This window comes from Atractosteus spatula, chromosome 14 (assembly GCF_055471065.1).
Source record: "Atractosteus spatula isolate fAtrSpa1 chromosome 14, fAtrSpa1.hap1, whole genome shotgun sequence".
NCBI lineage: Eukaryota > Metazoa > Chordata > Actinopteri > Semionotiformes > Lepisosteidae > Atractosteus > Atractosteus spatula.
Genome location: NC_142719.1, coordinates 26,029,419 through 26,056,626, shown reverse-complemented (window position 1 = coordinate 26,056,626; position 27,208 = coordinate 26,029,419). Strand labels below are relative to the sequence as shown.

The following is a 27,208-nucleotide window of genomic DNA, read 5'->3' as shown; positions in this document are numbered from 1 at the left end:
GAGACTTGTAGAAGTTCAAACTTTCTCCTACATCCAGGCAATGATGTGATTTTCAGTTTCAATTACAGTAGATGGAATTTTTTTGGGCTAAGATACAGGGTGAATCTGTAATTCACTCTGTTCACATCCATAAATCCATGATTCATAAATTCTTTACAAAACTTAATACTTGATGGTACTTGATCAAACTTAAGGAATGGAATAGAACCATGAAATGACACTACTGATCTACTGATCTCATGAAATACTGAAAGATGGTTAGGTGCTAAACTTTTAATGATAAGCTTGCAGTTAATCCTTAGTAGAGCTCATTTGCTTACAAGTTATTAAGATTTATTAATGTTCTGTTGATTTAATATACAGTATGTTGTATAGCATAACCCCTAAATTAGTGTTATCAATTTACAAACATTTCTCTCACTATTACATGTTATAAACATTTTACAGGAATAGTAATGTGTCTTATTATACTTTAACTGGTACTTTTACACCTAAGCACTTTTTATGACTGAGTATGTGACTGTTTTATTTTTGTTTGTTTTTTTTTTAGCCAGCAGCCATATAACTCTGCAACTCACAACTGGCAACCCACTGAATCTAAACAGGTGTGAGCCTGGTCAGTACCTGGATGGGAAACCACCTGGGAAAAACTAAGGTTGCTGCTGAAAGAAGTGTTAGTGGGGCCAGCAGGGGTGCTCACCCTGTGGTCCACATGGATCCTAATGCCCCAGTATAGTGACAAGGACACTATACTGTAAATAGGCGCTGTCCTTCGGATGAGACGTAAAACCAAGGTCCTGACTCTCTGTGGGCATTAAAAATCCCAGTGCATTTCTTGAAAAGAATAGGGGTAGCCAAATTTCCCATTGGCCTTCACCAATCATGGCCTCCTAATAATCCCCATCTATGAATTTTGCTTCATAACCCTGCTCTCCTCCCCACTGATAGCTGATGGGTGGTGAGCCTTCTCCACTATGGCTGCCATTGCATCATCCAGGTGGATGCTGCAAATTGGTGGAGGTGAAGGGGAGTCCCCATTACCTGTAAAGCGCTTTGAGTGTAGTGTCCAGAAAAGCGCTATATAAGTGTAAGCAATTACTGTATTATTATTACTATTTATTACCTATTAATTAAATACATTTATCACAAAAAGCTAACTGTGCATCATAATAGTTTTACTATTTCTGGGGATTAATTGACTATTTCTTTACTCCTGTTCTGGAAAAATGCTTTTAAGAAGTACTACTTTATAACATAATAACAACCAACACTAAATAAATGTCAACTGATGAAGTTTTAAAATAATTTCCAACACAACTTCTTAATTTGACAAAATATTGCAAATGTTACAATTATTACATACAGTATACTAAATTGGTAAAACAAATTACCAATCAGCCTGCAATATGAATAAATGGCAAAATAAAATCAAATGATCAATTGTAGAAGAAAGCACCCAATATGAGCATTTATTTTTCAATTACTTTTATACAGGAACATGGCAAACTTTTCAGAACATGCCTTTTTGGAATGCGTACACCACTGAGAGAAAAGGAGTGGTATTAATTACAGAGGACCTTCAGATGAAAGGGTTGCAAAACACCGTCTGCCTAGTGCTGCTTTTGTTTAATTCCTACCCTGTTTGTAATCAAAACACCTTTCAAATTCACGTATTAAAATATAGCAAAATGTTTTGTAGTTCAAAGCTCGTTGTGAATAATGTAAGTATTATTCCTGCATTATGATTAGATTTGCATTAACTTACAGTCCAATTGGGCTAGCCACAATCTCTGTTCAGTTGAGACACTTTACTGGTCAACCCTTTGTTGTTTTAAAAAATGCATTTAATTCTAAAAATGTGTCCCTGTTCTGCAATTAGAGGACCCAAACTCAAAATACTAAGTCTTGGGAAAAATCCTGCACATAGTACTTTATAAATAAGAAAAAAAAATATTGCAAGAAAAAAAAATAATTTCTACAATGATGCCATAATATTTGAAATGTTTACAAGAATCATCTATGTCAAGTGTTTCCATTAGAAATAGAAAAATACATTTCCCCTCAAATGTATTTCCCCCTCTCAATACATTTAGTCATTAATAATAGATAAAGCCAGGAAAATAATAACATGGTACAGTATATAGATTCACTTACAGTATTAATAATCAGTATCTTAATAATCTTCACTATGCAACTCTATCACACTTACTGTACACACATTGAAAACAGCCTGTTAATGAATGGGTGATGACCTACAGTACAGTGAAGTAATAATAGCCTTATAGTCACAATGGAAGAAATCTGGGAATTTCTTCCTGAACACACAGCTCACTTTTATTTCACTTTTACAAGTTAGGATCAAATAACAACACATTGCTCTATTGTCAACAAACCTTATTTTAGCAGTAAAGTAGTTTGCACCATATGTTTTCTTTCTTCTGCACAATGTTTTTGGTTGCAAAACCAAACAAAACAGAAGGATTGTGCACCAAATGCATATAAATAAATACAACACTTGACAGATCTTGAGCATCCTGTAATTGAATTTTCCAATGAATGATTAAGGAATGTAAAAGAAACTCAGCAGCATGCAAAGAACAATACATACAAAAGTGTTACTATGTGTTGTATGTACTAAAGTAAGTAAGTCTGTCCTTTTCTAGTCGTGGGCAGCCAGTGCAGGCTTTGTAGGCCACTTGAAAGCAATAATAATAATAATAATAATAATAATAATAATAAAAATAAATAATAATTAGAAATTCCTTACACTTATATACTGTAGTACTTTTCTGGACACTCCACAAAGCACCTTACAGGTTATGGGGACTCCCCTCCACCACCAACAATGTGTAGTCCTGACCTGAATGATGCAACGGCAGCCTCTTGCAGCCAGTAATCTCACCACACACCAGCTAACAGTGGGGGGTGATGAAGCCAATTCATAGATGGGAATTACTAGGAGGCCATGATTGGTGAAGCCCAATGGGAAATTTGGCCAGGTGTTTTCGAGAAACACCCTGGGATTTTTAATGACAACAGAGAGTCAGGACCTCGGTTATATGTCTCATTCGAAGGGCAGCACTTTTATACACTATATTTTCCCCTTCACTATGCTGGGGCATTAGGACCCACACCGACTGCAGGGTGAGCATTAACACTTCTTTCTGTCTCTACCTTTTTCCAGGAGGTCTCTTATCCAGGTATTGGCCAGGCTCACACCTGCTTTAGCCTCAGTGGACTGCCACTTGTGAGTGGCAGAGTGATATGGAGTTGGAAGAAGTTGTTAAAGTGGTCCAGTTAAGCAAGTAACCAGCTGGATTTGCTCATTCATTGTTGGGTTAAGAGCTAAGTTGAGTCCCTCCAGGGCCAGGACTGGACAGCTCTGTTTCTTAGACATTCCATATCATACCATTTAATCTAAGGCCTAACTTACCTATCAGTGAAAGTTGCTTCGATAGCTTTGGCAGTATATCCATTCCATTCTTGAGCCATACAATTTTTGGATTGGGAATGCCGTCAGCATGACACTTCAAGCTGGCTGACACTCCTGGTTCTTGTGCCTGTGTCTCTGGGTACACCAAGATCACTGGTGGAACTAAGCAGAAACAATGAGGGGTTTTTAATCAAATGCATTTTTTGCAAATTGACTATTTAAATGCAAAATGTCATTATTATTCAAGCACAGTATGTAATAAAACTGTAATTACATGCAATAACAATGTAAAGCAAATGCACATATAAAAATCAATTATCAAATACTTTTATTACAATTAAATTAATTTTAATATTTATAAAAAGAGCTGTGACTGTTGTACATAAATGTTGTAGAATGCTACTGATTTAGCAACCTTTTCAGTTCAGAAAGTCATTTGGATCTGCTAATTTGTTAATCTCACTCATTGAAATACATATTATTTATATTATTCAGAGTTATAACACAGTAATGTTAATATTTTTAACTATTCAGAGGACATATCCTTCTGTTCATTTAGGCTTTTGTTCTGAAACTTAAGGGCAAAGTGTTCCAATATGATTGCTCCTGAGTTTCAATTAGACTTAAATCCTATGCAACAAAAGAGAACAATCGTATCTTTTGTCCCTGATTAATTGAAAAATATTTTCTGCCTTCTTGTTTTACATTCCTATCATTCAGCAAGAAAACAAAGCAAAGAAATAGGGATTATTATCATTGTTAATATATGCTAGAATAGTTTGTGCATTTGTGCAAAAGTACTATGCAGAATGATTTCTAAAGTAATGAGCTACAAAAACTGTGGAGAGCTTTTCTCCCCTGGCACTACTTATTGGATGTAGTTTAAATAATTTTTGCATGGCTGAAGAACAATCAATAAAATAAAATAATAAGGAATAAACTTGGATTTCTTATATCAGATTTTGTGGTGCAATAAAGCTTTGTAGTAAAACAGAGTTGGAGTTAAAATAGAAGGTATCAGGTCTAACCTACCATAAATGGATTTGAGGCATCTGTCAAATTAAATTCTGCAATGTTTTTGTATATGCTAAATAGAAAACTTCTGTAGGGATACTTTATGACTGGTCCAATTGGGTTAAAAGATTTGAAACGTGTTCATTTTTGAAACAGTATGTTCATTTTAGAAACATCAGTGGGTGTTCTGAATGCGTCATGAATTCAGATATGTATTTGCTTTGCTAAATCTTTTTAAAATGGTTATACATTCTCTTTGTATCAATAATAAAACATAAAGAATAAAAATAAGCAATGAGCAACTATGAACCACTACACAAAATGTTCAGTATGTTTGCTGCCTCTAGTTCATAAGACTTAAAATACATACTGTGCCTGTAAAGAGCGATCAGTATGGATATTAGCAGTTTCAGTTTGGGTGTGAATTTTGAATGCATGAAGATCATATTTGTGAAGAACAATCCATTCAATAATAACAGGATGATCATCTAAAGGATGAACCTTGAGTATGAGATGAACAAATAAGAAATTAGATCTTTACTATTGAATGGCAACAAAACATCAAAGCAACAAATTGTAATAATTCATAATAATTGCTTACACTTATATAGTACTTTTCTAGACACTCCACTCAAAGCGCTTTACAGATAATGGAGACTCCCCTCCACCACCACCAATGTGCAGCATCCACCTGGACGATGCGACGGCAGCCATAGTGCGCCAGAACGCTCACCACACATCAGCTATCAGTGGGGAGGAGAGCAGGGTAATGAAGCCAATTCATAGATGGGAATTATTAGGAGGCCATGATTGGTAAGGGCCAATGGGAAATTTGACCAGGACGCCGGGGTTACACCCCTACTCTTTTTGAGAAACGCCCTGGGATTTTTAATGACCACAGAGACTCAGGGCCTCCGTTTTACTTCTTATCTGAAGGACACCTGTTTACAGTATAGTGTCCTCATCACTATACTGAGACATTAGGACCCACACAGACCACAGGGTGAGCGCCCCTTGCTGGCCCCACAACACCTCTTCCAGCAGCAACCTTAGTTTTTCCCAGGAGGTTTCCCATCCAGGTACTGACCAGGCTCAAACCTGCTTAGCTTCAGTGGGTTGGTAGTTGTGAATTGCAGTGATATGCTGAAATTACTGCTTTTAATATTTTTCAAAACACTGCCTACATCTTGCAATCCCCTATTTAGAATTTGATACAAAAATATAACCATTCTGTATTAGAAATTGCTTAGTCTAAATACATTTGTTTGTCCTTGTATTGCCAATGCAATCTGGCAGATACAACATTTCACGTCTGATTTCAAATCTGATGAAATCACATGCTTTAAATTAACATTTAATGAAGACTGCTATGTATGCCATTTACTAACCATTCACCTGCAGGACATGTGTCTGGTAGAGATCTTCATAGCCATATGCATGACAGGTGTAATTACCCATGTGTATAGTTGTCACCTTTGTAATATAAAGTGAGCCGTCATCTCCGAAGTCCTAATTGAGGAGAAAAAAACAGCAGGGAGTTGGGGCAGAAAATGTATCACCACAAGCTATGCAACAAAGATCGGACAGGGATTTTTCAACAATATTTCCATGCTCATACTCAGCTGGATAAATAGAAATGGTTAAGAATAAAATGCATTAGCATGATAAATGAAGCATGTTTCAGTTTTCAGAATGCATAACTCATCTGGGATTTTAACCATGGTTTAAAAGGATTAGAAATTAAATTTGTTTTCATTGGAATATGTGGGAGTATGTACATGTGAGAGGCACTTTGACACCAAAGACCCTTATTGCAACAGCCCTGAGAGACCTTAGGGCCTGCATCATTTTTCAAACCAACACTTTCATGCTAAATTATCACCGTATGCATAAGTATTTAAATAATAATCAAGCATATAAACAGCAGTGCTTTGAGATACTGCAGTAGTGGCACAATTTGAAGAAACCGATCTCCAAACAAAATAAGTCCAAATTTTATATTAGTGGAAACCTATTAGTGAAAAGCGGTCAAATGTAAAGACATTTTAATGAAGGACCAGACCAGTGAAGTGCATAGCACAAGGAAAGCTAGTGAGTAAAATATCAACCAGCCTCTGTGCCCATGTGAACTGACCTAATATCTCCTGGGCATTGTTTGTGAAGAAAATTTAAACTGTATATTTTCAGCATATAATATAATTAAGGGAGAGAAGCCTTGTTACAAATTCCATTTCAGACAATTCCATTTTGAATTGTATGTGCCCTATCACTGTGAAAAGTATTACTATTACTAAGTATTATTAAGTATTAAAGTATAATAAGACATACGCAGTACAGTATATACACTTTGATTCTCTGGTCAAAAATAGCTATACCCTATGGAAGAGCCCTAATAAAGTCAAAACAACTATTTTTGGCTACTTGACGTCTTTATGCAAAAAAATAAGTAAATTAGAAATCAGAAGTCCATTTAGATTGTTCTCTCTCTTGCTTGCCACACTGTGAAACATTGAGAGGTAATACATATTAATTGTGTAATGTTTATCTTTTCAGTCTTTTATCAAACAACCAATTCCTCCTCCTAAAATTTCCAAATTTATAAATCACAGTGGGAGTTTCTCATTAAAACATTTTTAATTGAATAAACTGAAACACCAAGACATTGTCCAGAGGCCACTTCCCTAAACACTTTAATAATTACTCCCTGCCACTTTTATTTTTGAAAAACAAACCTTTTAAGTTTCTATTTTAATGCAAAACCATATTTTCCTTTTATCTTTTGTAATGAGATAAAGATAACGCAGCTGTGGTTTTAGAGGAACAATCATTGTAAGATGTTTGAAGTTTCTGCTTAATGCATTTCTCAAGCCAGCAACAAACTAGTATATCAAATTCCCGACGGACATGTTAATTAAAGTATGTTTTATATATTACAATTGTTTTTTAATGGTGGCAATGCATTATTCATCTTACTTGTGAATTATTTGATCCTGATAATCAACTCTTTGATCTGTTTTATTTTGGTTCTTTAAGTACCTGGTAAAAATATGCACTGAAAATGAATCAGACACATTTTCTTTTGTTTCCTAAAGTGCTATCTTTACAGAGTGCAATCAAGCCTGGGGAACAAATCCTCTCTTTGAAAACATGACTCAATTACATCAAAAAAGCATTCAATATGGAAAATGTGCCAATTCAACTAGACTAATAGTGTTCAATAGAGTTCTGGTTCCAGACTGGGCAAACTGCCACTTCTGGTATTTACTTTCTGGGAATAAATTGCCCATCACACAAAATACTGTGCCTCATAGGACATCATTTCTGTTATAGCAAATTTATGAGTTAGTAATTGAATTTTAAGATTGCACAAATTGTGTAAAGCTGTAATGTAAAAAATACCTCAAGCTACAGTTACCTTAGTATACTGCACAAAAAATGAATCTATAAATGCAAGATATATACACCACATTTATACATTAGAAATCCTTATTTAGTTAATACTGGGATTGAACAGGAAACTGGCATCTCAAAACAGCAACCTTTGAGAGATTTGACTTGGAAGGACCCCCTTTGTAAGTTGTAAATGCACACTGAGATGAAACCAATGTACCATAGATGGATTTCAGGTGTTCTTTCCATTTATTTTCGATTGTGCAAGGTAAATACTTTTTTTCATGTGCATCAATTAATGTGTAAATAGAGTAATCATCAGTAGGACAAACAGCCCCAGAAAGCAAACCATGCATGTCAGCTAAACATAGATATAACTTACATTATCTGACAGTTCCACAACTGCACACAGTGCTTGCTAAAACTTACACTGTGTATGTCCTAGAACAGCTACTTTAGGAAAATATTACCCTTTGATAAAATATTTTTAGTGCAACTTTGTGATTGTGGTTGAGTGTTTCAACTTTTGAGAAAGCTTTGATGAAACACCATTTTTATGCCATCAATGAAAAACTGCTTAGGAAAGAGAATAATCATTGCACACTTAATACAGACTGCCCTATTTGTTTCTTTGTATTCTTTCTAAAGAAAAGGGAGAAAAAATATTACTCTTGCTCCTTAAACAAATGATTATAAGATAAAAGCATTGCTGTCATCAGGATATGATCATTCTGCAGTGCCATTCATAATGTCTATTAATGTCATTGACCCCCTGAACATTTAAATTGTATACCTCCAGAGGACTATGTACAGTATTTTTAGATTTGAGGGAGAAAAAGAATCTTCAGAAAAACAATTAGATTGGTTTGGTTACTTGTACTATCATGTTATTTAGTAATTTCAACTTCTGTTAAAAAGGTACAACTTGCTTAATATGCATACAGTATGTATATCTGAGCCAATAGTGTTTCTTGCCTAACACAGCTTACTAATTAACTAACTAGCTTGCAAATAGTATTAAGAGTTTAAATGTTTTACTATTTAAAAAGATTTAATTATATTTGGTTTCATGCCAATCTATCACCTTCCCTGCCTCTTTCATTGGTAAAAATTCATAAGATACACAGTGATCTTAAACAATAAATATTATTGATTCAATCCCACTATTTCACACAAAGCATGGATGCTTACAGCCAACATGAATGAAAATAAACTAAACAGCAAGGCATTTAATCAAACAGGTTATACCAGGGATCCTCTGCATTACTTAAATATGTTACAATAACAGGATACATGGGTTTAGTTATGACACACAACATTAGAGGAGCTGAAAATGGATTTTTAACAAAATCCCCTTAACTTTGCAGGAGGAGTAAGGTTTTCATGCTTCAGTTACTTCTAGAGAATAAATCTACTGTTTTTACACATGGCTTAATAAAATAAATGTATGTAGATAAAAGAAGAGAAAAGTTTGCCTTGGCACATCTTTATTTGGCTATTATTGTGTTGCAAGTGTTGATGAGCTGCACAAATCTGAGTGGTACAAGTACTGCACATATGGCACATACTGTATAGTCAAGACAACAAAAACATTATCAAAATGTCTTCAAAGAACTCTTGAGGGATCCTCTGCCTTAGTTTGGCTCAAATGTCAAAGCACTTGTTTTAATCATTTGCCCATTCAAAAGTACTAAAAGAGTTGCATGTCTCTGATATACACTATAAAATCTAATAAGCAAAGTAAAAATAATCATGTCAGAAAAAATACCTACATTAATATCTTCTAAATCCAAAAAGTTCAGTATAATTCCGTTTCGCTTCCAGATGATTGGAGGCCTCAGTGTTCCTTGGATGGCACATGATAACACAGTGCTCAGTCCCACTGTTACTGTAGTGATGCTGACTTTCTGATCTTCAGGAAGACTCAGCTGAACAACCTCTGAAAAACAACAAGTTTTCAGGTGTGAATTTCACAGCTTTCTGCACTATAGCTGTATCATCTCCTTATTTTCTCAAAACTGATGGAAAAGGTTAAAGAAACAAATAGCAAGAGACAAGTAAGAGATGAGAATGTTCTTCAAATACAAAATAGTCTTTAAAAAATCAATTTGAGAATATCTGGCTTAACAAAAAGCTTTTGGTGTCATTGTATTTGTGTTCATGTTCCTTGTACTGTACTGTATATTCGCTATCATGTAATTTAAAAATGTATGCAGCAAAATTATCAGTGTCTTTAAAAATAGCAAGAATATAAAATGTTACAAATGAGAGGAGACCAATTGACCTGCCTTACTGGATAGCTTAATGATCAAAGAATCCCATTAAGACATTTCTTAAAGAATCCTTTGAAGTCCGTTTCAACAACAGGGAGCTGGTGGCACACTCTCATAAAACTCTTTGTAAAGAAGTGACTCTTGTTTTCTGTCATGATTGTTCCTAAGAGTAATTTTTACTTGTGCGCCTGGGTCCTGATTGATGCCAGTTTTGTAACCTCCCTCATTTGGGCAATGCTCTGCAGGATTATGAATACTGTACCTGAATCAATTCTCCAAGATATGTACAGTATATGTCATCTTAATAAGAGGAACATTTAGATAATAACGTACCAATTTTCTGCACTTTACAGAAATCTACTATCAAGCCTTATCATTATCCATTGGGCTACAGTACATGCAGTATAAAAACCCAATGAAAAGAAGAGAGATGGTTAATAATATTTTTTCTTTGACAAGAATATAACTAGAATAATAAATGATCCTATTCTGTATGTGAAATGAATTTCAATGCAGGCACTATTCTACCTTTTTCATGACATAAAACATTTAGTTTATTTTATCTTTAAACCTTAAATTCCAATCAACAGCCTTTTATGGATCACCTAACAGCATTCATTATTCAATTCATTTAAAATGTATGCCATGAGAAATCCTAATTTTCTTAGAAATTGAGAGGCTATCATTACATAAGGATTGCAGGTCTTGGTTCTTTCAATTGGCCTTATTAAACTGTATTGAACATCTTTTTTTACAGCAATAATGCATATTTGGGACTGAAACATGAAGTTAAATTCTACTTAAAATTAATGGAACATGTTAAAGTGAAGTTATTGCAGGTAATGTTTACTGTGTTATTTTTTGACCTTCCTGTTGAATTAGCAATACTTCATCACTGCAAAAACTGTGATAGCTAAGGGAAGCATTGCTTAATTTAGTTTATCATTAAGATTTAGTACTCAGGTATTTTTAGACATCTAATAAACCATAGCGTGATTTATATGGTTAAGGGGATCAACAGCAAAAATTAAAAAATGAATCTTCCCTTTATCTTTAAATATCAGATCAGACAAATATTTGATGAACAAATTCTTAAGGACTGGAAAATGATAAACATGTAATTACCCATTCTCATTTGTCATACATTCCTTTTCAAATGTCACATTTTAATATTAGAACAACAGGCACCGTATGTTGCTGCTATTGGAAATACTAGCAAAAGAACTGTGTAATTTTCTATTGAATAACTGAAAAAAATGTAACTTTACAAATTATAATTATGCATATGCTTATATGTATATAACATACACAGCCATATTCTTTTAACTCATCATCTAGCATAGAAATGAGTGATTTTTCACATAAAGATGGGGGTTCAAAGTGTCCTTTATTTTTCGGTGTAATGTTAAACAGATAGTCCACACTTCCTAAACAATGTGTATAAAGAAAAAACTAATTTAATGTAAAACAATGTTTTAAGACACTGAAACAACTCTGACAAAATGCTCTTAACATTTTTTTCCTGAATTCTTTTCCTCCACAGACTTAGGGTGTTTTTGTTTTTAAGCTATTGTTCACAATTGTGGTAATTAGAGCTTCAACAGAACACAAAGTCTCAACACAAAGGCTGTGAGCCTCCTCTGCCAACATTACATTACACAGTCACACACTACATTATACATTGCCCCAGTGAGAATTAAAAACAGCAGTGACTAATTAACCTAGAGCAGCCTATCTGTTGGCCATCTAACATCTAGAGTTGTAGTCTAACTAGTACTGGCTGTGACTAAAGAAATACCACTGGTGACCCATTAAGGTTACAAAGGGTATAACACAGTTGAACACCCTAGGCCCTTCTTTCTCTCTGTTCCACGTTTTTACTATATACACAGTGTAGGGGACAGCATAATGTAATGGGTAAGTGTAGTCTCATCATTAGTGGGATATACAGGTACCGTAGGTTCAAGTCCCTGCAGCAGACCAGTGTTTGTACCTTCAGTGAGGTACTTTACCTCAGTTGCTCTAGACCACCCAGCTACATACATGGGGACTGGCATTGCAGGGGGTGATCCCTGTGATGGACTAGAATCCTGTCCAGGGAGGAGGAAATACCATGTTCTCTGTTGTCTGTGTCACTTTAGGGAATCCACGATAAGCACTGGTCTGATGAACTGATATTACTTTCCTGTATACAGTATATATAGTTCACATACAGGTATATAATACATGCACTGATAATATACTGCATATTTGTAATTCATTTTTTTTCCTATGAATTGAGGGGCATGACTATATCTGGAGGCAATATACAGTGGTGTGAAAAAGTGTTTGCCCCCTTCCTGATTTCTTATTTTTTTGCATGTTTGTCACACTGAAATGTTTCAGATCATCAAACAAATTGAAATATTAGGCAGAGATAACACAAGTAAACACAAAATGCAGTTTTTAAATGAAGGTTTTTATTATTAAGGGAAAAAAAAAATCCAAACCTACATGGCCCTGTGTGAAAAAGTGATTGCCCCCCCTGTTAAAACATAAATCAACTGTGGTTTATCACATATTTGGAAAGCTGAGTTCAATTTCTCTAGCCACACCCAGGCCTGATTACTGCCACACTTGTTCTCAATCAAGAAATCACTTAAATAGGACCTGCCTGACAAAGTGAAGTAGACCAAAAGATCCTCAAAAGCTAGACATCATGCTGCGATCCAAAGAAATTCAGGAACAAATGAGAAACAGAGTAATTGAGATTTATCAGTCTGGAAAAGGTTATAAAGCCATTTCTAAAGCTTTGGTACTCCAGCGAACCGCAGTGAGAGCCATTATCCACAAATGGCGAAAACATGGAACAGTGGTGAACCTTCCCAGGAGTGGCCGGCCGACCAAAATTACCCCAAGAGCGCAGCGACGACTCATCCAAGAGGTCAGAAAAAGCCCCACAACAACATTTAAAGAACTGCAGGCTTCACTTGCCTCAGTTAAGGTCAGTGTTCATGACTTCACCATAAGAAAAGAGACTGGGCAAAAATGGCCTGCATGGCAGAGTTCCAAGACGAAAACCACTGCTGAGCAAAAAGAACATAAAGGCTCGTCTCAGTTTTGCCAGAAAACATCTTGATGATCCCCAAGACTTTTGGGAAAATACTCTGTGGACTGACGAGACAAAAGTTGAACTTTTTGGAAGGTGTGTGTCCCATTACATCTGGCGTAAAAGTAACACAGCATTTCAGAAAAGGAACATCATACCAACAGTAAAATATGGTGGTGGTAGTGTGATGGTCTGGGGCTGTTTTGCTGCTTCAGGACCTGGAAGACTTGCTGTGGTAAATGGAACCATGAATTCTGCTGTCTACCAAAAAATCCTGAAGGAGAATGTCCGGCCATCCGTTCGTGACCTCAAGCTGAAGCGCACTTGGGTTCTGCAGCAGGACAATGATCCAAAACACACCAGCAAGTCCACCTCTGAATGGCTTAAGAAAAACAAAATGAAGACTTTGGAGTGGCCTAGTCAAAGTCCTGACCTGAATCCAATTCAGATGTTGTGGCATGACCTTAAAAAAGCGGTTAAGGCTCGAAAACCCTCCAATGTGGCTGACTTACAACAATTCTGCAAAGATGAGTGGGCCAAAATTCCTCCACAGCGCTGTAAAAGACTCATTGCCAGTTATCACAAACGCTTGATTGCTGTTGTTGCTGCTAAGGGTGGCCCAACCAGTTATTAGGTTTAGGGGGCAATCACTTTTTCACACAGGGCCATGTAGATTTGGATTTTTTTTCCCTTAATAATAAAAACCTTCATTTAAAAACTGCATTTTGTGTTTACTTGTGTTATCTTTGTCTAATATTTCAATTTGTTTGATGATCTGAAACATTTCAGTGTGACAAACATGCAAAAAAATAAGAAATCAGGAAGGGGGCAAACACTTTTTCACACCACTGTATATTGCAGTGATCACTTGCTCAGACCAGGACTTGTGGGAGCCTGAGACTCTGGGGCTAGGTGTGTTATATGGCTTGTGATCTGTGCTCATTGGTTGCTTCTTTATGGAAATACAGGCACTGTCATAGAGGGAGCCTTGATGTCCCACTCCTGCCAGAAGACATGACTCGATTCATTTTTTATCATCATCCCCAAGAGGTGTCTATATAAGGAGTGGTGCTCCTGTGTGGGATCCCAGTAAGTGTAGAGTTCTTCCGCAGTGATCTGTATCATTCTGCACGTTAGCAAGTGCTGTGTCACAGTACCCCCGTTTCTTTGTTTTCTCCTTGTTTTAACATTTCACGTCCAGGCACTGCTAACTTATTTCACCCTGAAAACCCACTGAACCCTTTCGAATCATCTCCATACATTACCATCCATAGTCTGAAGACATTTTTGCAGCTACTGTAGATGTGTTCAAAATGTCTGATAATCTAAATATATTTCTTGTCATGTTTAGTATGATATCCCTCCCTTGCTGCCGTATGGTGTGCTTCAAGCCACAGGCAGTTTTTTTAATTCTACAATGTGGAAATCTATAATTGAGGTTAGGGACAGAGCTGTTTGAAATGGGTCTATGCAGAGTAAAACACATTGATTCGGCATGGCTGGAAGGCAGATTGCATACTAAATATAAGTTGTCACCACCATCCTCTTCTTGAAAGTTTATGACTGATATTAAATGTGTTCTGACTCCTACAGTACCAATTATCTGCAGACAGCCATAGTTTCCAATGTTAAAGATTGATAACCATGATAATGCTGTATGTGTCATTTCCTTGCATGACAAAAAGGAAAAAAGCCATTTCAGTTTTTTTTTTATTGTATCCAACAAATAACTAAGTGTTGAATCAATACCACAGTTCCAGCTGACAAAATGAATTTTATGTTCTTAGGAAGGGAACATACTGTACACACATGAAAGGGATTGTAGCTTTAAGACCAGAGTTGAATCATTCCTCATGAAATCATACTATTAAGTTTTTTTTAACAAAACTTGTTATAAAATAAAAGGCATTCTTTAAGAGAGTCTTGAAATGTGTGAGCAGTGTTTGTAATGCAAAATAATATAACAGATTTCAAGATTTTAAGTGAGGGAGACAAGTACTGTAAGTCAGTGTGATTTAATTTTAATAACAAACATCCCATTCCCTTCATGGCAAATATTTTTAAAGTTATATTCCTATTGATTTGATATGGAAAACAACACATACAGTCTACTTTATTTCCTTTGTTATCTTGTACAATATTATTGAGTCTTAGAAGCATGAGTGCCTGATCCTTGGTTTCCATGCCTTTCCTGTTCTTAGTGTTTTGACACTGGCAAGCAGAACTGTGCATGACATTAGAGATGATTATTAGTTCTTGTTCCTAGGGCATAGCCCATTCTGAAAAAACATCAATGGAAAGATGCACTTACACAAGCCTGCCTATTTACCTTCGCTTCAGAAGTTCAGTGGCTGAATATCAATTGCTCACAAACTCACAGACCAGTTTGGATGGGATTCATCATGAAGAGTTGCCAAGCCATATTACACAACTAAATTCCAGACCACAGTCTTTTGAATTCTCTTAAAAAATGGGTGCCATTTTGAGCTCTTTTCAACTGCATAGTTGCAAAAAGCTCAGTGTTTCATGTACTGCATACAAGTGTGTGTTTTGCTACTGCTACTGAGATAACTAAGATTCAGATATTTTTGGTCTTGATAAACTAGACTCCTGAGAAAAACAAAAAACAATTTTATACATGAACTGTATTCCCAGCCTTCATTACACAAGAACAAAGTGCTGGACATGAGCATGCATGGAGGATCATTATAGCAGTTCTTTACAAAAAAAGGTAACATTCTGCTGTCAAAGATTCAGTTCTATTGACCCTATAGACATGTCTGCCAGATTTGAAGACTATGAAGTCCATATTAATGTCATGCACAAGAAGACAAGAACAAGTTGACTTGTATTCTCAGACAGTTTTACAACCTTTCCCTCACTGATGGCACCCCAGGTACCATTGCCAGCAATAACTTTCCTAGGTGCTAGTCCTAATTAGGAACTACCTATCACTAGTTCTCATAAGAAAGGGAAACAGCTGAGTTTCACAATGCAACACTCTAAGGACTACACTTCTCTCAATTTTGCCCATGCCCACTATGTATAAACTATATAATTATGAAATAAAAATAATTTCTAATGCCACATAACGAGTATGTCACCATCCCACCATTATAGTAAAGCACACTAATATGGTATGAAGAGTTTTAGCAGGAGTTGATAAAAGCTAGGGATTCCCAAACTCCCAAGCATTCACTTTCATCAGAGGCCACTCCAAAAATACAAACACCAGTTTCAAATCAGTTTAGCATTTAGGGTTAAATAATAAATAATATTTAATACTGCAAAAACAAAATATGATTATTTAGATATTGCTACAATAATAAATTATTTAAAATTGTACTGCAGAGAAATATATCCTCCATTTGCTTAATGAAGGCATTTCTGTTAATGAGCAGAAAAATGATTATTGTCTTAATCTTAATAATAAATGTTTGGGAGCCAAAGGTCTAGTCACACTATTTCACTGACTTCTTCTAGAACTCGATTAAATTGACTCTCATTTCTGAATGTTTATACCTCGTAAGACTTTCATGATACATTAATTTCCAGCCCATGGTCCAAAGGGATCATTTAAACATAAAACTGTCTTTTATATAACTAGTTTTAGATGATGACAGAAGACATTTGACATATTATCTGGGAGAAAAAGCTTGTTTTGCCCTTTGGGTTGGCTTCATCATGAAATCATCTCAATCATTTCTAACCACAGAATCTGGTAGCGATATGACTTCTAACTTGAACTCACCAGATCTCAGAAACAAGATTGGGCTAGTCATTACACTGGAGACCACTACTGACAGTAATGTTAGTGGATGAACAGGTGGCTCTTTTCTCTCTGGAGCAAAGCTTCCAAAACCAACACCCCCCGTATGATGCTTAGGGACATTGTGCTGTAGAAAATGCCTTCCTTCTTTCTTATGAGATATTACACCAAGGTCCTGTCTACCTGAAAGATACTAAAGATCACCTGTTCATAAGAGTAATGGTTTCCTAGTTTCCTAACAAACCTTCTCTCTGGGCTTCTTCAGTCTGGTCTTCATACAAGTCACCCTTAACTCAATAAGTAAAGCAATTTCTCACTTCCCCACCTTATCTGCTGTGTATTGGATCTGTTGACCTGTGCTGCACTTCAGTGGTTAATTTCTAAATGCATGACATGTTAATATGAATGCAATTAATTGAAATAGGCATAGATAGCCAGGGGCTGCCTTTAGAGAGGGTATTCATTCTCTACATCGAGTACTAATAAGAAACATACATTATATGTACACTCTTAAATATATCAAACATAGGGATATATTCAATGCAAAGAGTTATTTTTATCAAGGCTTCTGGTGCTTAAACAAGGCTCACACCTGAAGAAGGCTCCACGGCCAAAACATTGTGTTTTCTTTCTTCTCTTTTCAGCATGGAATAAACCTATTACTTCTTCCTTTGCATGGTATAAAAAAGACAACTGGTCATTGAGGGCTGAGTTTAATACATAAAGATGAGCATAGTACACTACGTCTTTTACATCCAGAGTCGGAAGAAGACTTTTGTGTTTAAATGTTTGACTTTTGTCCTTGGTTCACTTTGGTGATCCTTAAACTGCAATGAGGATTTGTTTTTTAACTGTACATTTGGGTCTTAACAATTTGCATTTGAAGGTTTGGTGCTGACATCCATGATCTAGGAGTCCGAAGAGAGCTAGATCTTGATTTTACATGGGTTGCTCTCTCATTGTAAATTTTCTATCCCAACCCAAGCTAGACAGATTTGCAACATTAAGCCCAGCACTTAAAGAGGACCCAGAGGGGCTGCCAATAGACATTGACTGCAAGGCTGCCCATGGATGTGCTTGCTTGAGCTTTCACCACTCACATTCCCTGTAGGTAATAGGGCATTGCACATTTGTTAAGAAGGAAGTAGCAGGCTTAAGGGAGATTAAGGAACTTAAAATTCAATTAGTAGATGTCCAGTTTGTATACCGTTACATGTACTGTACAGAATACGCCTAATTATAACTTGTAATGCATGGCTTCACATCTTTTTAGCTGAAACAGTTTTTCCAGTTAGCACAACTGGGAGATAAAAATTAAACATTAATGGTGAAAAGAATGTTGTAGTTTTATATAAAGCATCTTATTAAAGCATCTAAATATTATCTCAGTGACAAATGGTGGGCTTGTTTGAGATTGAAAACATATACTGTATATTACTACACAAAGCATTTTATATTCCTTAGAACTATGTTGTTTTTAATGCAAGACAACAAAAAGATGTTTTGAGTTGATTTGACAAAAAAAAACCAAAATGAGAAAAAAACTCTTCTTCAGTATAATTTAGATGAACATTTAATTTATGTTATGCAATTGGTTAATTTAGCAAAATATGACTAATTTACTACTACTGCATACTGACATGTGAAATTATATTTTCTGCTTTACTGTAAATATATCAGATTTGTTTTATAAAGGTGATTTTTATTTTCTTTGGTACAGCACTGTAATGGAGGACATGCTTAATTAAACTTAGTGTGGAAAAATGTTACATTTACAACATTAGAAAAAGCACTCAGATTAGTGGGCAATAAAATATATCTGTAAACAGCAGGTGTTAATCAGAAAGAGATCTTCTTTCACGCATGTATAGTGTCAGAAAAATCTAAATTCTTGATTCTTATGCTGGAATAGCCACCTAATCTCATGTTGCAAGGCCTCAGTTTTTTCTTGGTTTTTTATCTCCCTCTACATATATTTTTTGTTTGGTTTGAGCCTTTTTTTAAATTTTAGATAGTAGAGGTACAAAAGAAGTGGACTCTTCTCCTGCCTACTTCCCATCTAGGGAGAAACAGAGACTGATTCACCTGAGCAGACTAAGATGGCTGCTCTACTGCAGCAGTCAGCTGATATTGAAACTGGTCTTGGTCTCAAGCAAAACGAAGATACTGAATAATCGCACTGTGAAGCTGGGAAGTCTGGAATGCATGGTTGTCAAACTGTAAGATCACTCCAGTCAAAATAATATTCACATCGTGAGTTTCCAGCGCAACCTTTTCTAAGGCTAATGCATTGGACCCTAGAATATTATTAGAAAAGAAAGAAATTTACTGCTCAGACATTGTGCAGAATTTACTAGCTTTGAAACTCAGAAATAATGAATGTTTTTCAGATATTCCTGATGTTAAATCAGCCCGGGGGTAGTACTGTCAGATCGGTAGACTGGAGACTCCATAATTCTCCTGTTTTACACTAAATTATGCAGTTCAGGCACTCATTTGGACCAATGAACGTGTAAGAGGTTTCTCTAATCTCTTTATTTACCTAGTCTTTGTCCTGCAGATATAGGAATCTATACCTGTAGTGAAGGCTCTACAGTATATCCCTGTCCTGAGCTATTGTATAAGAGGCAGTTCAGGACATCACAAAACAGAGAATAATCTGGCATTGATGTCATAGTTACTGAATTTTGGCACTCATTTTGGTCCTTTCTTGCTTGACATGATACAGTATATACCATAATTGAGTAAGATAATTTTTGAAGGGATATTAATGCCCAAACTTAAGCCATCACGATCAAACAGATTTTAGTAAAAGGGGGCATGCATCTTACAACATTTGCCATTTCCTCTACATTATATACAGAACATGGCTGCAGACATTGTCTCCCCCTTTTGTTGGATGAGAAGAAGGTTTTTGACTGGCCTGAGTTGGAATATTTGTGGTTGTTCTGAATTATATGGGTTTCAGACCAGGTTCCTTTAACTAAAATGGTGAAAATTGTACAGTATGTGTATGTGTTAACCCTTGTAAATACCTGCATTGGTATTTATATTCAGCAAGTGTTCTTCTCATTTTATAGCTTCTACTGGCACTGATCAGGGATATCTATTTTAATAAATATATAAATCTAAATCTAATAATGGAACAAGTAACAGGTTTATTCCATGCTGAAAAAAAAGAAGAAAGAAAACACAACGTTTCGGCCGTGGAGCCTCCACGGCCGAAACGTTGTGTTTTCTTTCTTCTTTTTTTCAGCATGGAATAAACCTATTACTTGTTCCTTTGCAGCCTATGCATGCTGACGCAGCTACCCACCTGAACTACTAAATCTAATAATTTCTATTTTAATAAATTCTTATGGTTTGCCTTATTTTTGGGTCCTCTAGCCTGGACTGTTTATCAATCTGCTACTTCAATTTCCATAAATAATATGCTTTCACTCTACATACTGTAGATGATATATACAGTACAGCCTTATCTGCTATATTTGCTAATTTTGATACTATACTCTATCAGGGTGTAAAATTAATTTTTGGAGGAATATTAATGCTGCCTTTAAATGTTGTGGCAGAGAAAGCAGGCGTACCTTTGACTCTGCCACTACTCTACTCTAGCCAAACACTTCAGGTACCTTTAGACTTAGGTAGTGATATTTACTCTTCTTTACATGAGCTCACTGTACACATCTTTAATAACGTTTTTAAACCGGTAGACTCTGTCTACAACAGATGGACTACTTTTCCCAATTCTCTTCAAGCTTGCCTCTCCATAATAAAAAAACAAATGGGCTTTTCTCGCTTGACTTTTTTTTACTTCTATGATTTCTTTCTCTTCTCCTTAGGGTGCCACGATAGATTGCAGTCTCAGATTTTAAAATTAATATGGAAAGAAAGCAACTGGGTATGAAATCTTCCACTCTATTATGTGAAGGGTCTGTGGGATGCCTGGACTTGCCAGACATTCAGTTCTGTTTCTACTCTCTTGTTTTGTGTCCATTGTCAGTTTGGTTTAGTCCTGACACTCTTGTATCTTGAGGTCCACTAAAAGAAATTTTAGTCTCTCCATTTAGAGTTTAAGATTTTGTAAAAATGGGGATACATTTATTAATCAAGATCATGATAGGCAAAGTTCCAAACTCGTTACAGGTAATTCTACATTCTGTTTTTTACACTGGAGTAACAAACAAATATATATATTTAATTGTCATATAAATCAAATTTAATGAGGATGGTCTTTGCTTTTTCCAGGGCTTGTGAACACAAAGGAAGCTCCTTGTCTCCCCTTACAGTCTCTGTTTCTACTTACAGTATGTCTGCATTCTGCAGTGTGTTTTGAGGGCATGGCCTGAGGATGAGGTTATCTGTGCACCAAAGGCATCTGTTTGACCTCAGGGGAAAAACAAAGGGATTGGCTTTCTTATTTTTTATTACAGACTTCATACAGATCCTTTGCAGCGGCTACTGTTTGGAATAGGGATTAATGTCCTGAGACAATTTGTGTGATAGTATAAATTCTGCTGCATAAAATTCTAATCCAGTGGCCCACTTAAAAGATTCCTCCTCAGAGTATATTTAACCTCTCCTGGATGAGGTTTCATGAAGCCTCTTGTCCCTTATACTGTACATGCCCTTTCCAGGAGGAAATTGTGGGCACCCTTTTACCTGCTTTGATTTTATAAATGTATTTGTCCAATATTCTTAAAAGAGACATCATTCACAATTCTAACTTGAGGTTCTTGCTAGATGCTGACTCTAATCTGAGTTTTCCAAAAGTGGCATTGGTTGGCTGATAGGTGAAAAGACGGCACTGTGGCACTGTGTTGGAAGTCTTGTCATACTTGTGCCTGGATTATATTAATAACACTTACTGTATATGAAGCTCTCTCTCTGATCTGATCAGGTCCATGGTGCCATGAAACCATTTTACAGGAGATTAAACAAGATCACAGAGTTCAACATCTGCCTATAACTCTCATGCTTTATCAGACACAGAACAAATAATAGAACACTCACAAGGTTAATTTGCCAAACCTCAAAACTGTAACATATGACAAAGGGGAACAGAAATAAGAGACATTTACAGTAAATGGAAAAATTCCTATTTACACAGACAATTCTGACTTCCTACTACTTTTGTAACTTCATGTCTGCCATACAGTATATTTGACTATATCTTACAAATGTTGGCATTAGTGTTAGTAATAAAACTAGAGACAATTACCAGCGATTCTATCTCCTGTTCTCCTCTTAGTATATATACAGTAGCCAGTGTGGTGTACACCCAGTTGTAAATGGCCAGAAATGGCTAAACATTGTTTTATATCTTTTTCTTCAAAAACAAAACTAAAAAAGAATGGAAACAGCATTTCATAGAATTATAAGGAACTCATATTCAAAGATTGCAGGTTTGGCTCCCTAGAGACTACACACACTGACGAGGTGCTGGTGAATACACTGTCAAAAAGGTTTCTTATGCATACACACTAAGAAAAACACCATTGGGTAGTTATGTAAGATTTTTACACTCTAATTGCAAACACTTTAGAAGTGCAAATTACATTTATAAAATATTTATAATATACAATAGATTAACAGGACAGTAACAGAGTGTTAATAGCCCAGTAGGACCTGATCCCATCTAATGATTAATTATTCTCATATATAAATACTTCATTGATAGATATTGTGGTGTTAATAACTGCAATGAATTCATACAGTCCAGGCCCTAAACTGAAGAGCTACTGGGTATTGGATTGTAATGAAATTATTGTGAAGTACAGTATGAATGTAAAAATATGAACTTTGGGATAAGGTCTGTAAAATGCCTTTGATTTGTTAATTGAGACCTGATACAAAACAACGTATGAACATGGACATGAACAAAAATTGAAGAAGGCACACACAAGATCAATGTGTTTTACTGTACAGTATGTGCATTTTAATAAGTGTTGAATTCTGATCTGTCTCTCAGTCAGTATTTCATGGATGGAACCTAAAATGAGAGATAGGCAGAACTATCCCTCTTTGGCTCTCTATACAGATCTTAATCCCTTTTTCAGATATTGAATCTAATTTGCTTTTCAAATATGTTGTCAGTACTGACACGTTTTAGTGCCAAAGCCACAAAGGGGCTGTTGTAGTACATTTTTGCTAATTCTTAAGCAGCTGAGGTACAGTGCTACTTAAATAAACAAAACCTCAATTCAAGGACAAAACTGACAGGAAATCCTACCGGTCAGTTAAAGCAGAACAAAACACCCAATTCTATCTAGGCCTTTTTAATCGATAATCTATTTAATCTAATTAAGATAATCAAGCAAAGCACAAGGCATTGATATGTAGAGCCAGTTCCACATCTGCTTTGTTCTAAAAAAAATGTTTTGCTCTTATAGACCAACCTTTCTTTTGTTCTTATTTGTTCTTACCAGTTATATGCTTTAAAGAATCATAAATGATATTACATATATAAAAAAATAAAGGTCATGAGAGGCTATTCAAATCTTGCTTGTTTGCTTGACAGGAGATAGTTGCTAGTAGCTAGTATCCTATACATGTGGAGTATTTTTATGACTGATACAATAAATCTTAGGGATGTGACCGATTTTAACATATAGATCTTAAGGAGAGAAATACACTTTTATTTTGTTCAATTAATTACAGTAATGTAGGTTCCCTGCGGGTAATATTTCTTCCTTTCCTGCAGGATTGCAAAGCCCAGCTCTCTCAAATGTTCCATCACATGTAAACATTGCGAAGAGCTAGTCTACAAGATTATTAGCAAATGTAATTCCATTATAATGACATGCTTGCATTCTGACCGATTCATAAAAGGCCTTTAAATGTACTGAATTATCCTGCATTCTTTATTTTTTGCTTTTCTTTACACACCACTGTAAATGCCAAAGTATTTCAGATGTGGCTAAATTTGAATGAGCTTGTACTCCAGCCATAATGACAAGTATACCTATGAAGAGGATTATGTTTAATTATGATGATTTTTTTTTGTCAGGGCCAGAAAACAAATCTGTCTCTTCAAAGCTTAACTGTTCATTCATGTTTATAATCCATGAATGAATCCCCAACATCCAACAAATTGTATTATTAAATCTGCAGATTTTAAAAACAATGTAATTTCAGCGTTCAAATACTAGCAAGAACATTAACAGGATTTCACTTAAGTATTCATTAATAGTGTATTTAAATATTATAGCAGACATGGAAACAAGCATGCACTCAGTTTTGGAATAAAGACTTTTATACTTGTAAATATCCATTTTCAGCACAGGAAGCGATGAGAGAGTTGTAGATACTGATTATAGGCTTTATTTACAGCAGTCTTCCCACGTTTCAGTGAGATCTCAGAAGCTGGGCATGGTTAGGCCTCAACAGTACTGTGATGGGAGACCTCAAGGGAGAATAATTTTTCTATGTACAGCATGGTAGTGAACCAGGTGCTACTCTCACCTCTGAACCAGAATTTTCAAACCAATGCCCCAGTATGGTTACCAAGGAAATTGTGCTGTTGAAGGTGACATCCTTCAGATAAAATAATCCCTGTCCTGGATAACTTCCAGTCTGCACTTGTACAACCTGGCCTCCCTAAAGGTCCATCTTAATTCAATTGGTGATTTAATCACCCACTTCTCTACATCACGTGCAGTGCAGTTGGGCAGCTCTTGTAAAATTTCTGCTGTGTATCCTTAGTGGTGATTGAACATCCCAATTGTTAAGCATATTGGATTCCTTTGTGTTGAAAAGCACAATATAAATACAATGGATTATTATTACTATTGATTATAACTGATCTGATTCTGACATTTGGAAACAGCCATTTTCTTTCAGTCATATTTTTTCATGTTTTACAATATTAAAGTTTGTTATTTTGATTGGGGCACTTTTACAGGTAACTACAGTACTTTGTACTTCTATACCTGAAAATAAACTAAATGCATTATAAACTAAACATACAGTTATGCTTATAGAAAGAACTTTCTGAAGTTCTTAACAAAAACATTAACATCTTTAGACATATATTGAAAAAAAACATCTACAATTAATTAGCTTTCATAAAAAAACCCAAAGTTAAAACATTTCACAATTCCAGTGCCAGCACTGCCCCAAAGGAGACCATTAGCCTTGCTACTTGAAGGGCAGATGATATGATTGATTGTCTGCCTGGAACTGAAATCTGAACAAACTGAAAAATTATATTTATAAACTTCAGTTTTCAGTCCAGTGCCTTTAACAAACATTGACATTTACAATTATGTTCACACCATGCATGTATGAGAATCGTTACAAAAAGGCTTTCTAGATTTAACTTTGTCCAATTTTCTGTGATACAGGATTGAAAAAAACATTAACCTTATACATGTGTAGGTCACAACATCTTTTGGAATTAAATGAAGAATAAGAATAACAGTATGTTGTATATCACATGTGCCAGACTACATTTTCCGGTAGTTTTAAATTGAAAGCTCTGAAAATACTGAAGACACCATGTATAGTGACAAGATTACTTAAGTGTACAGGGTCAAAAACTCTGTTGCGATTTTTCCACAGAATTCAAGTGTGAATAACAAAAATAGGGATCACAAAAAATCAATAGTAAAACCAATTGTCTACTCACACCACATCATTAATAACATAGCACATGTAGATGGTCAAATGAGCTTTTCTCTCATTCATTCTACAAGGATGTCAGATAAAGTATAGGACTTTATTTGCTTAAAACAGGCAATATTGGTACATCAGCTGAAATGCAGAAGCAAACATTTGATCAGGACATAGATGCATAAAATATGTTTCAAAGTATTTATCATCAAAAGGGTATCACATGGGAAAGTAGTAGGATTTCAGTTATTCAGAACATATCAACTAAAATGGTAAGATAAGAAAAAGAGCTACCAATAAATAACCCAATGTCTGTAATTTTAAAGCCTTTAATAGATTGTTTCAGGCATCATAAATCATCTGTTTTGCCACAAAGATCTATACAGAGAGATAAAATACAGCCATTTTAAGTAAGCTAATGAGTGCTTCACAAAGTGACAAATTGTAAGCACTTATCTATGTGTGATTTCAATTCACACTTACTTAAGAAATGTACCATTTTTCCCATTAATGCTTATCTTCTTTAACCAAGCAATACTGAAATACAGCAAATCTTTTTGAATGAATTTATCTGATCTGCAGGCAGCAGGGTGGTGCAATGGTTAGCATTGCTGCCTCACCACGCTGGGGTGCTATCTGTGTGGAGTTTGTATGTTCTCCCTGTATTTGCATGGGTTTGCTCTAGGTGTTCTGATTTACTCCCACAGTCCAAAGACATACTGGTAGGTTGCTTGGCTCCTAGGGAAGGTAGCCCTCGTGTGCAGGTGTGTGGGTTTGTGTTTGTGTGTGCCCTGCGATGGACTAGTGTCCCAACCAAGGTTTATCCTGTCAGGTGCTCATTGCTTGCTGAGATAGGCTCCAGCTCCCCCACGATGCTGTACTGGATAAAACAGTAAATTAATGGATGTATTTAGAGTGGAACATTGGTGTGAATAAGAGTTTCTTTTTTAAATGTAACTTTGTGCAGTGGTGTCATACTCTTACACTGTATTTGCAAATAAAAAAGCTGTACAGAAAGGTTAATGTCTTCATTGTCATAATTACTGGTTACAATCTACTCACAATTTACCATGCACTTTAAGAACTTTCAGAATCCAAGGAAAAAAATACCCAGCTGTGTCATGCAATCTCAAACTAATGTACAGTACATTTTATAAATTGCATGCCAGTACAATAAATATTGTTGAAAGAAGTATTGAATGCAGCATTTTATGTAGGTGACCATCATCTTTCCAGTCTTGCAGTTTAAGTATGATCAGGTTTATTAACTTAAATCCTCTGAAATATAATGTTTCTAAGCAAGAGTTCAGAGAACTGTAAACTATCTCATTAGAGTGATTTAGGAAGCCTGCATGAGATGAATTAGATGGAAGCAGATGGAAAGCTTTAAAGCTGTCACTATAACACCTATTATATAGGGTCACTATTCATTTTTAACATACCATTAAACTGCTGCTAAATCATTCAGAAAGTGCTCATGTTCTCCTGTTGTGCTACCATGTAAGGTGATGAGGATAATGAACTGTAAAAGCACATAAATGCTGTTTTACAATATTTTTTTTTCTGTTTTCAGTTAAGCAATTGTTTGGATAGTAATTGCACTGATGAATTTAATCATTCTATCATAT

General features: G+C 35.6%; 1 protein-coding gene across 1 annotated transcript in view; it reads right to left on the bottom strand.

The window, feature by feature from the left end:
- The window catches only part of fstl4 (follistatin-like 4), a 201,770-nt gene that overhangs the window by 15,928 nt on the left and 158,634 nt on the right, over positions 1-27,208 (bottom strand). The window contains exons 6-8 of the mRNA XM_088933418.1: positions 9,610-9,776; positions 5,836-5,956; positions 3,434-3,595 (exon numbers count right to left, since the gene is read on the bottom strand). Coding sequence (XP_088789544.1) covers positions 3,434-3,595; positions 5,836-5,956; positions 9,610-9,776 — 450 coding nt within the window. The remainder of the gene's footprint in view (positions 1-3,433; positions 3,596-5,835; positions 5,957-9,609; positions 9,777-27,208) is intronic.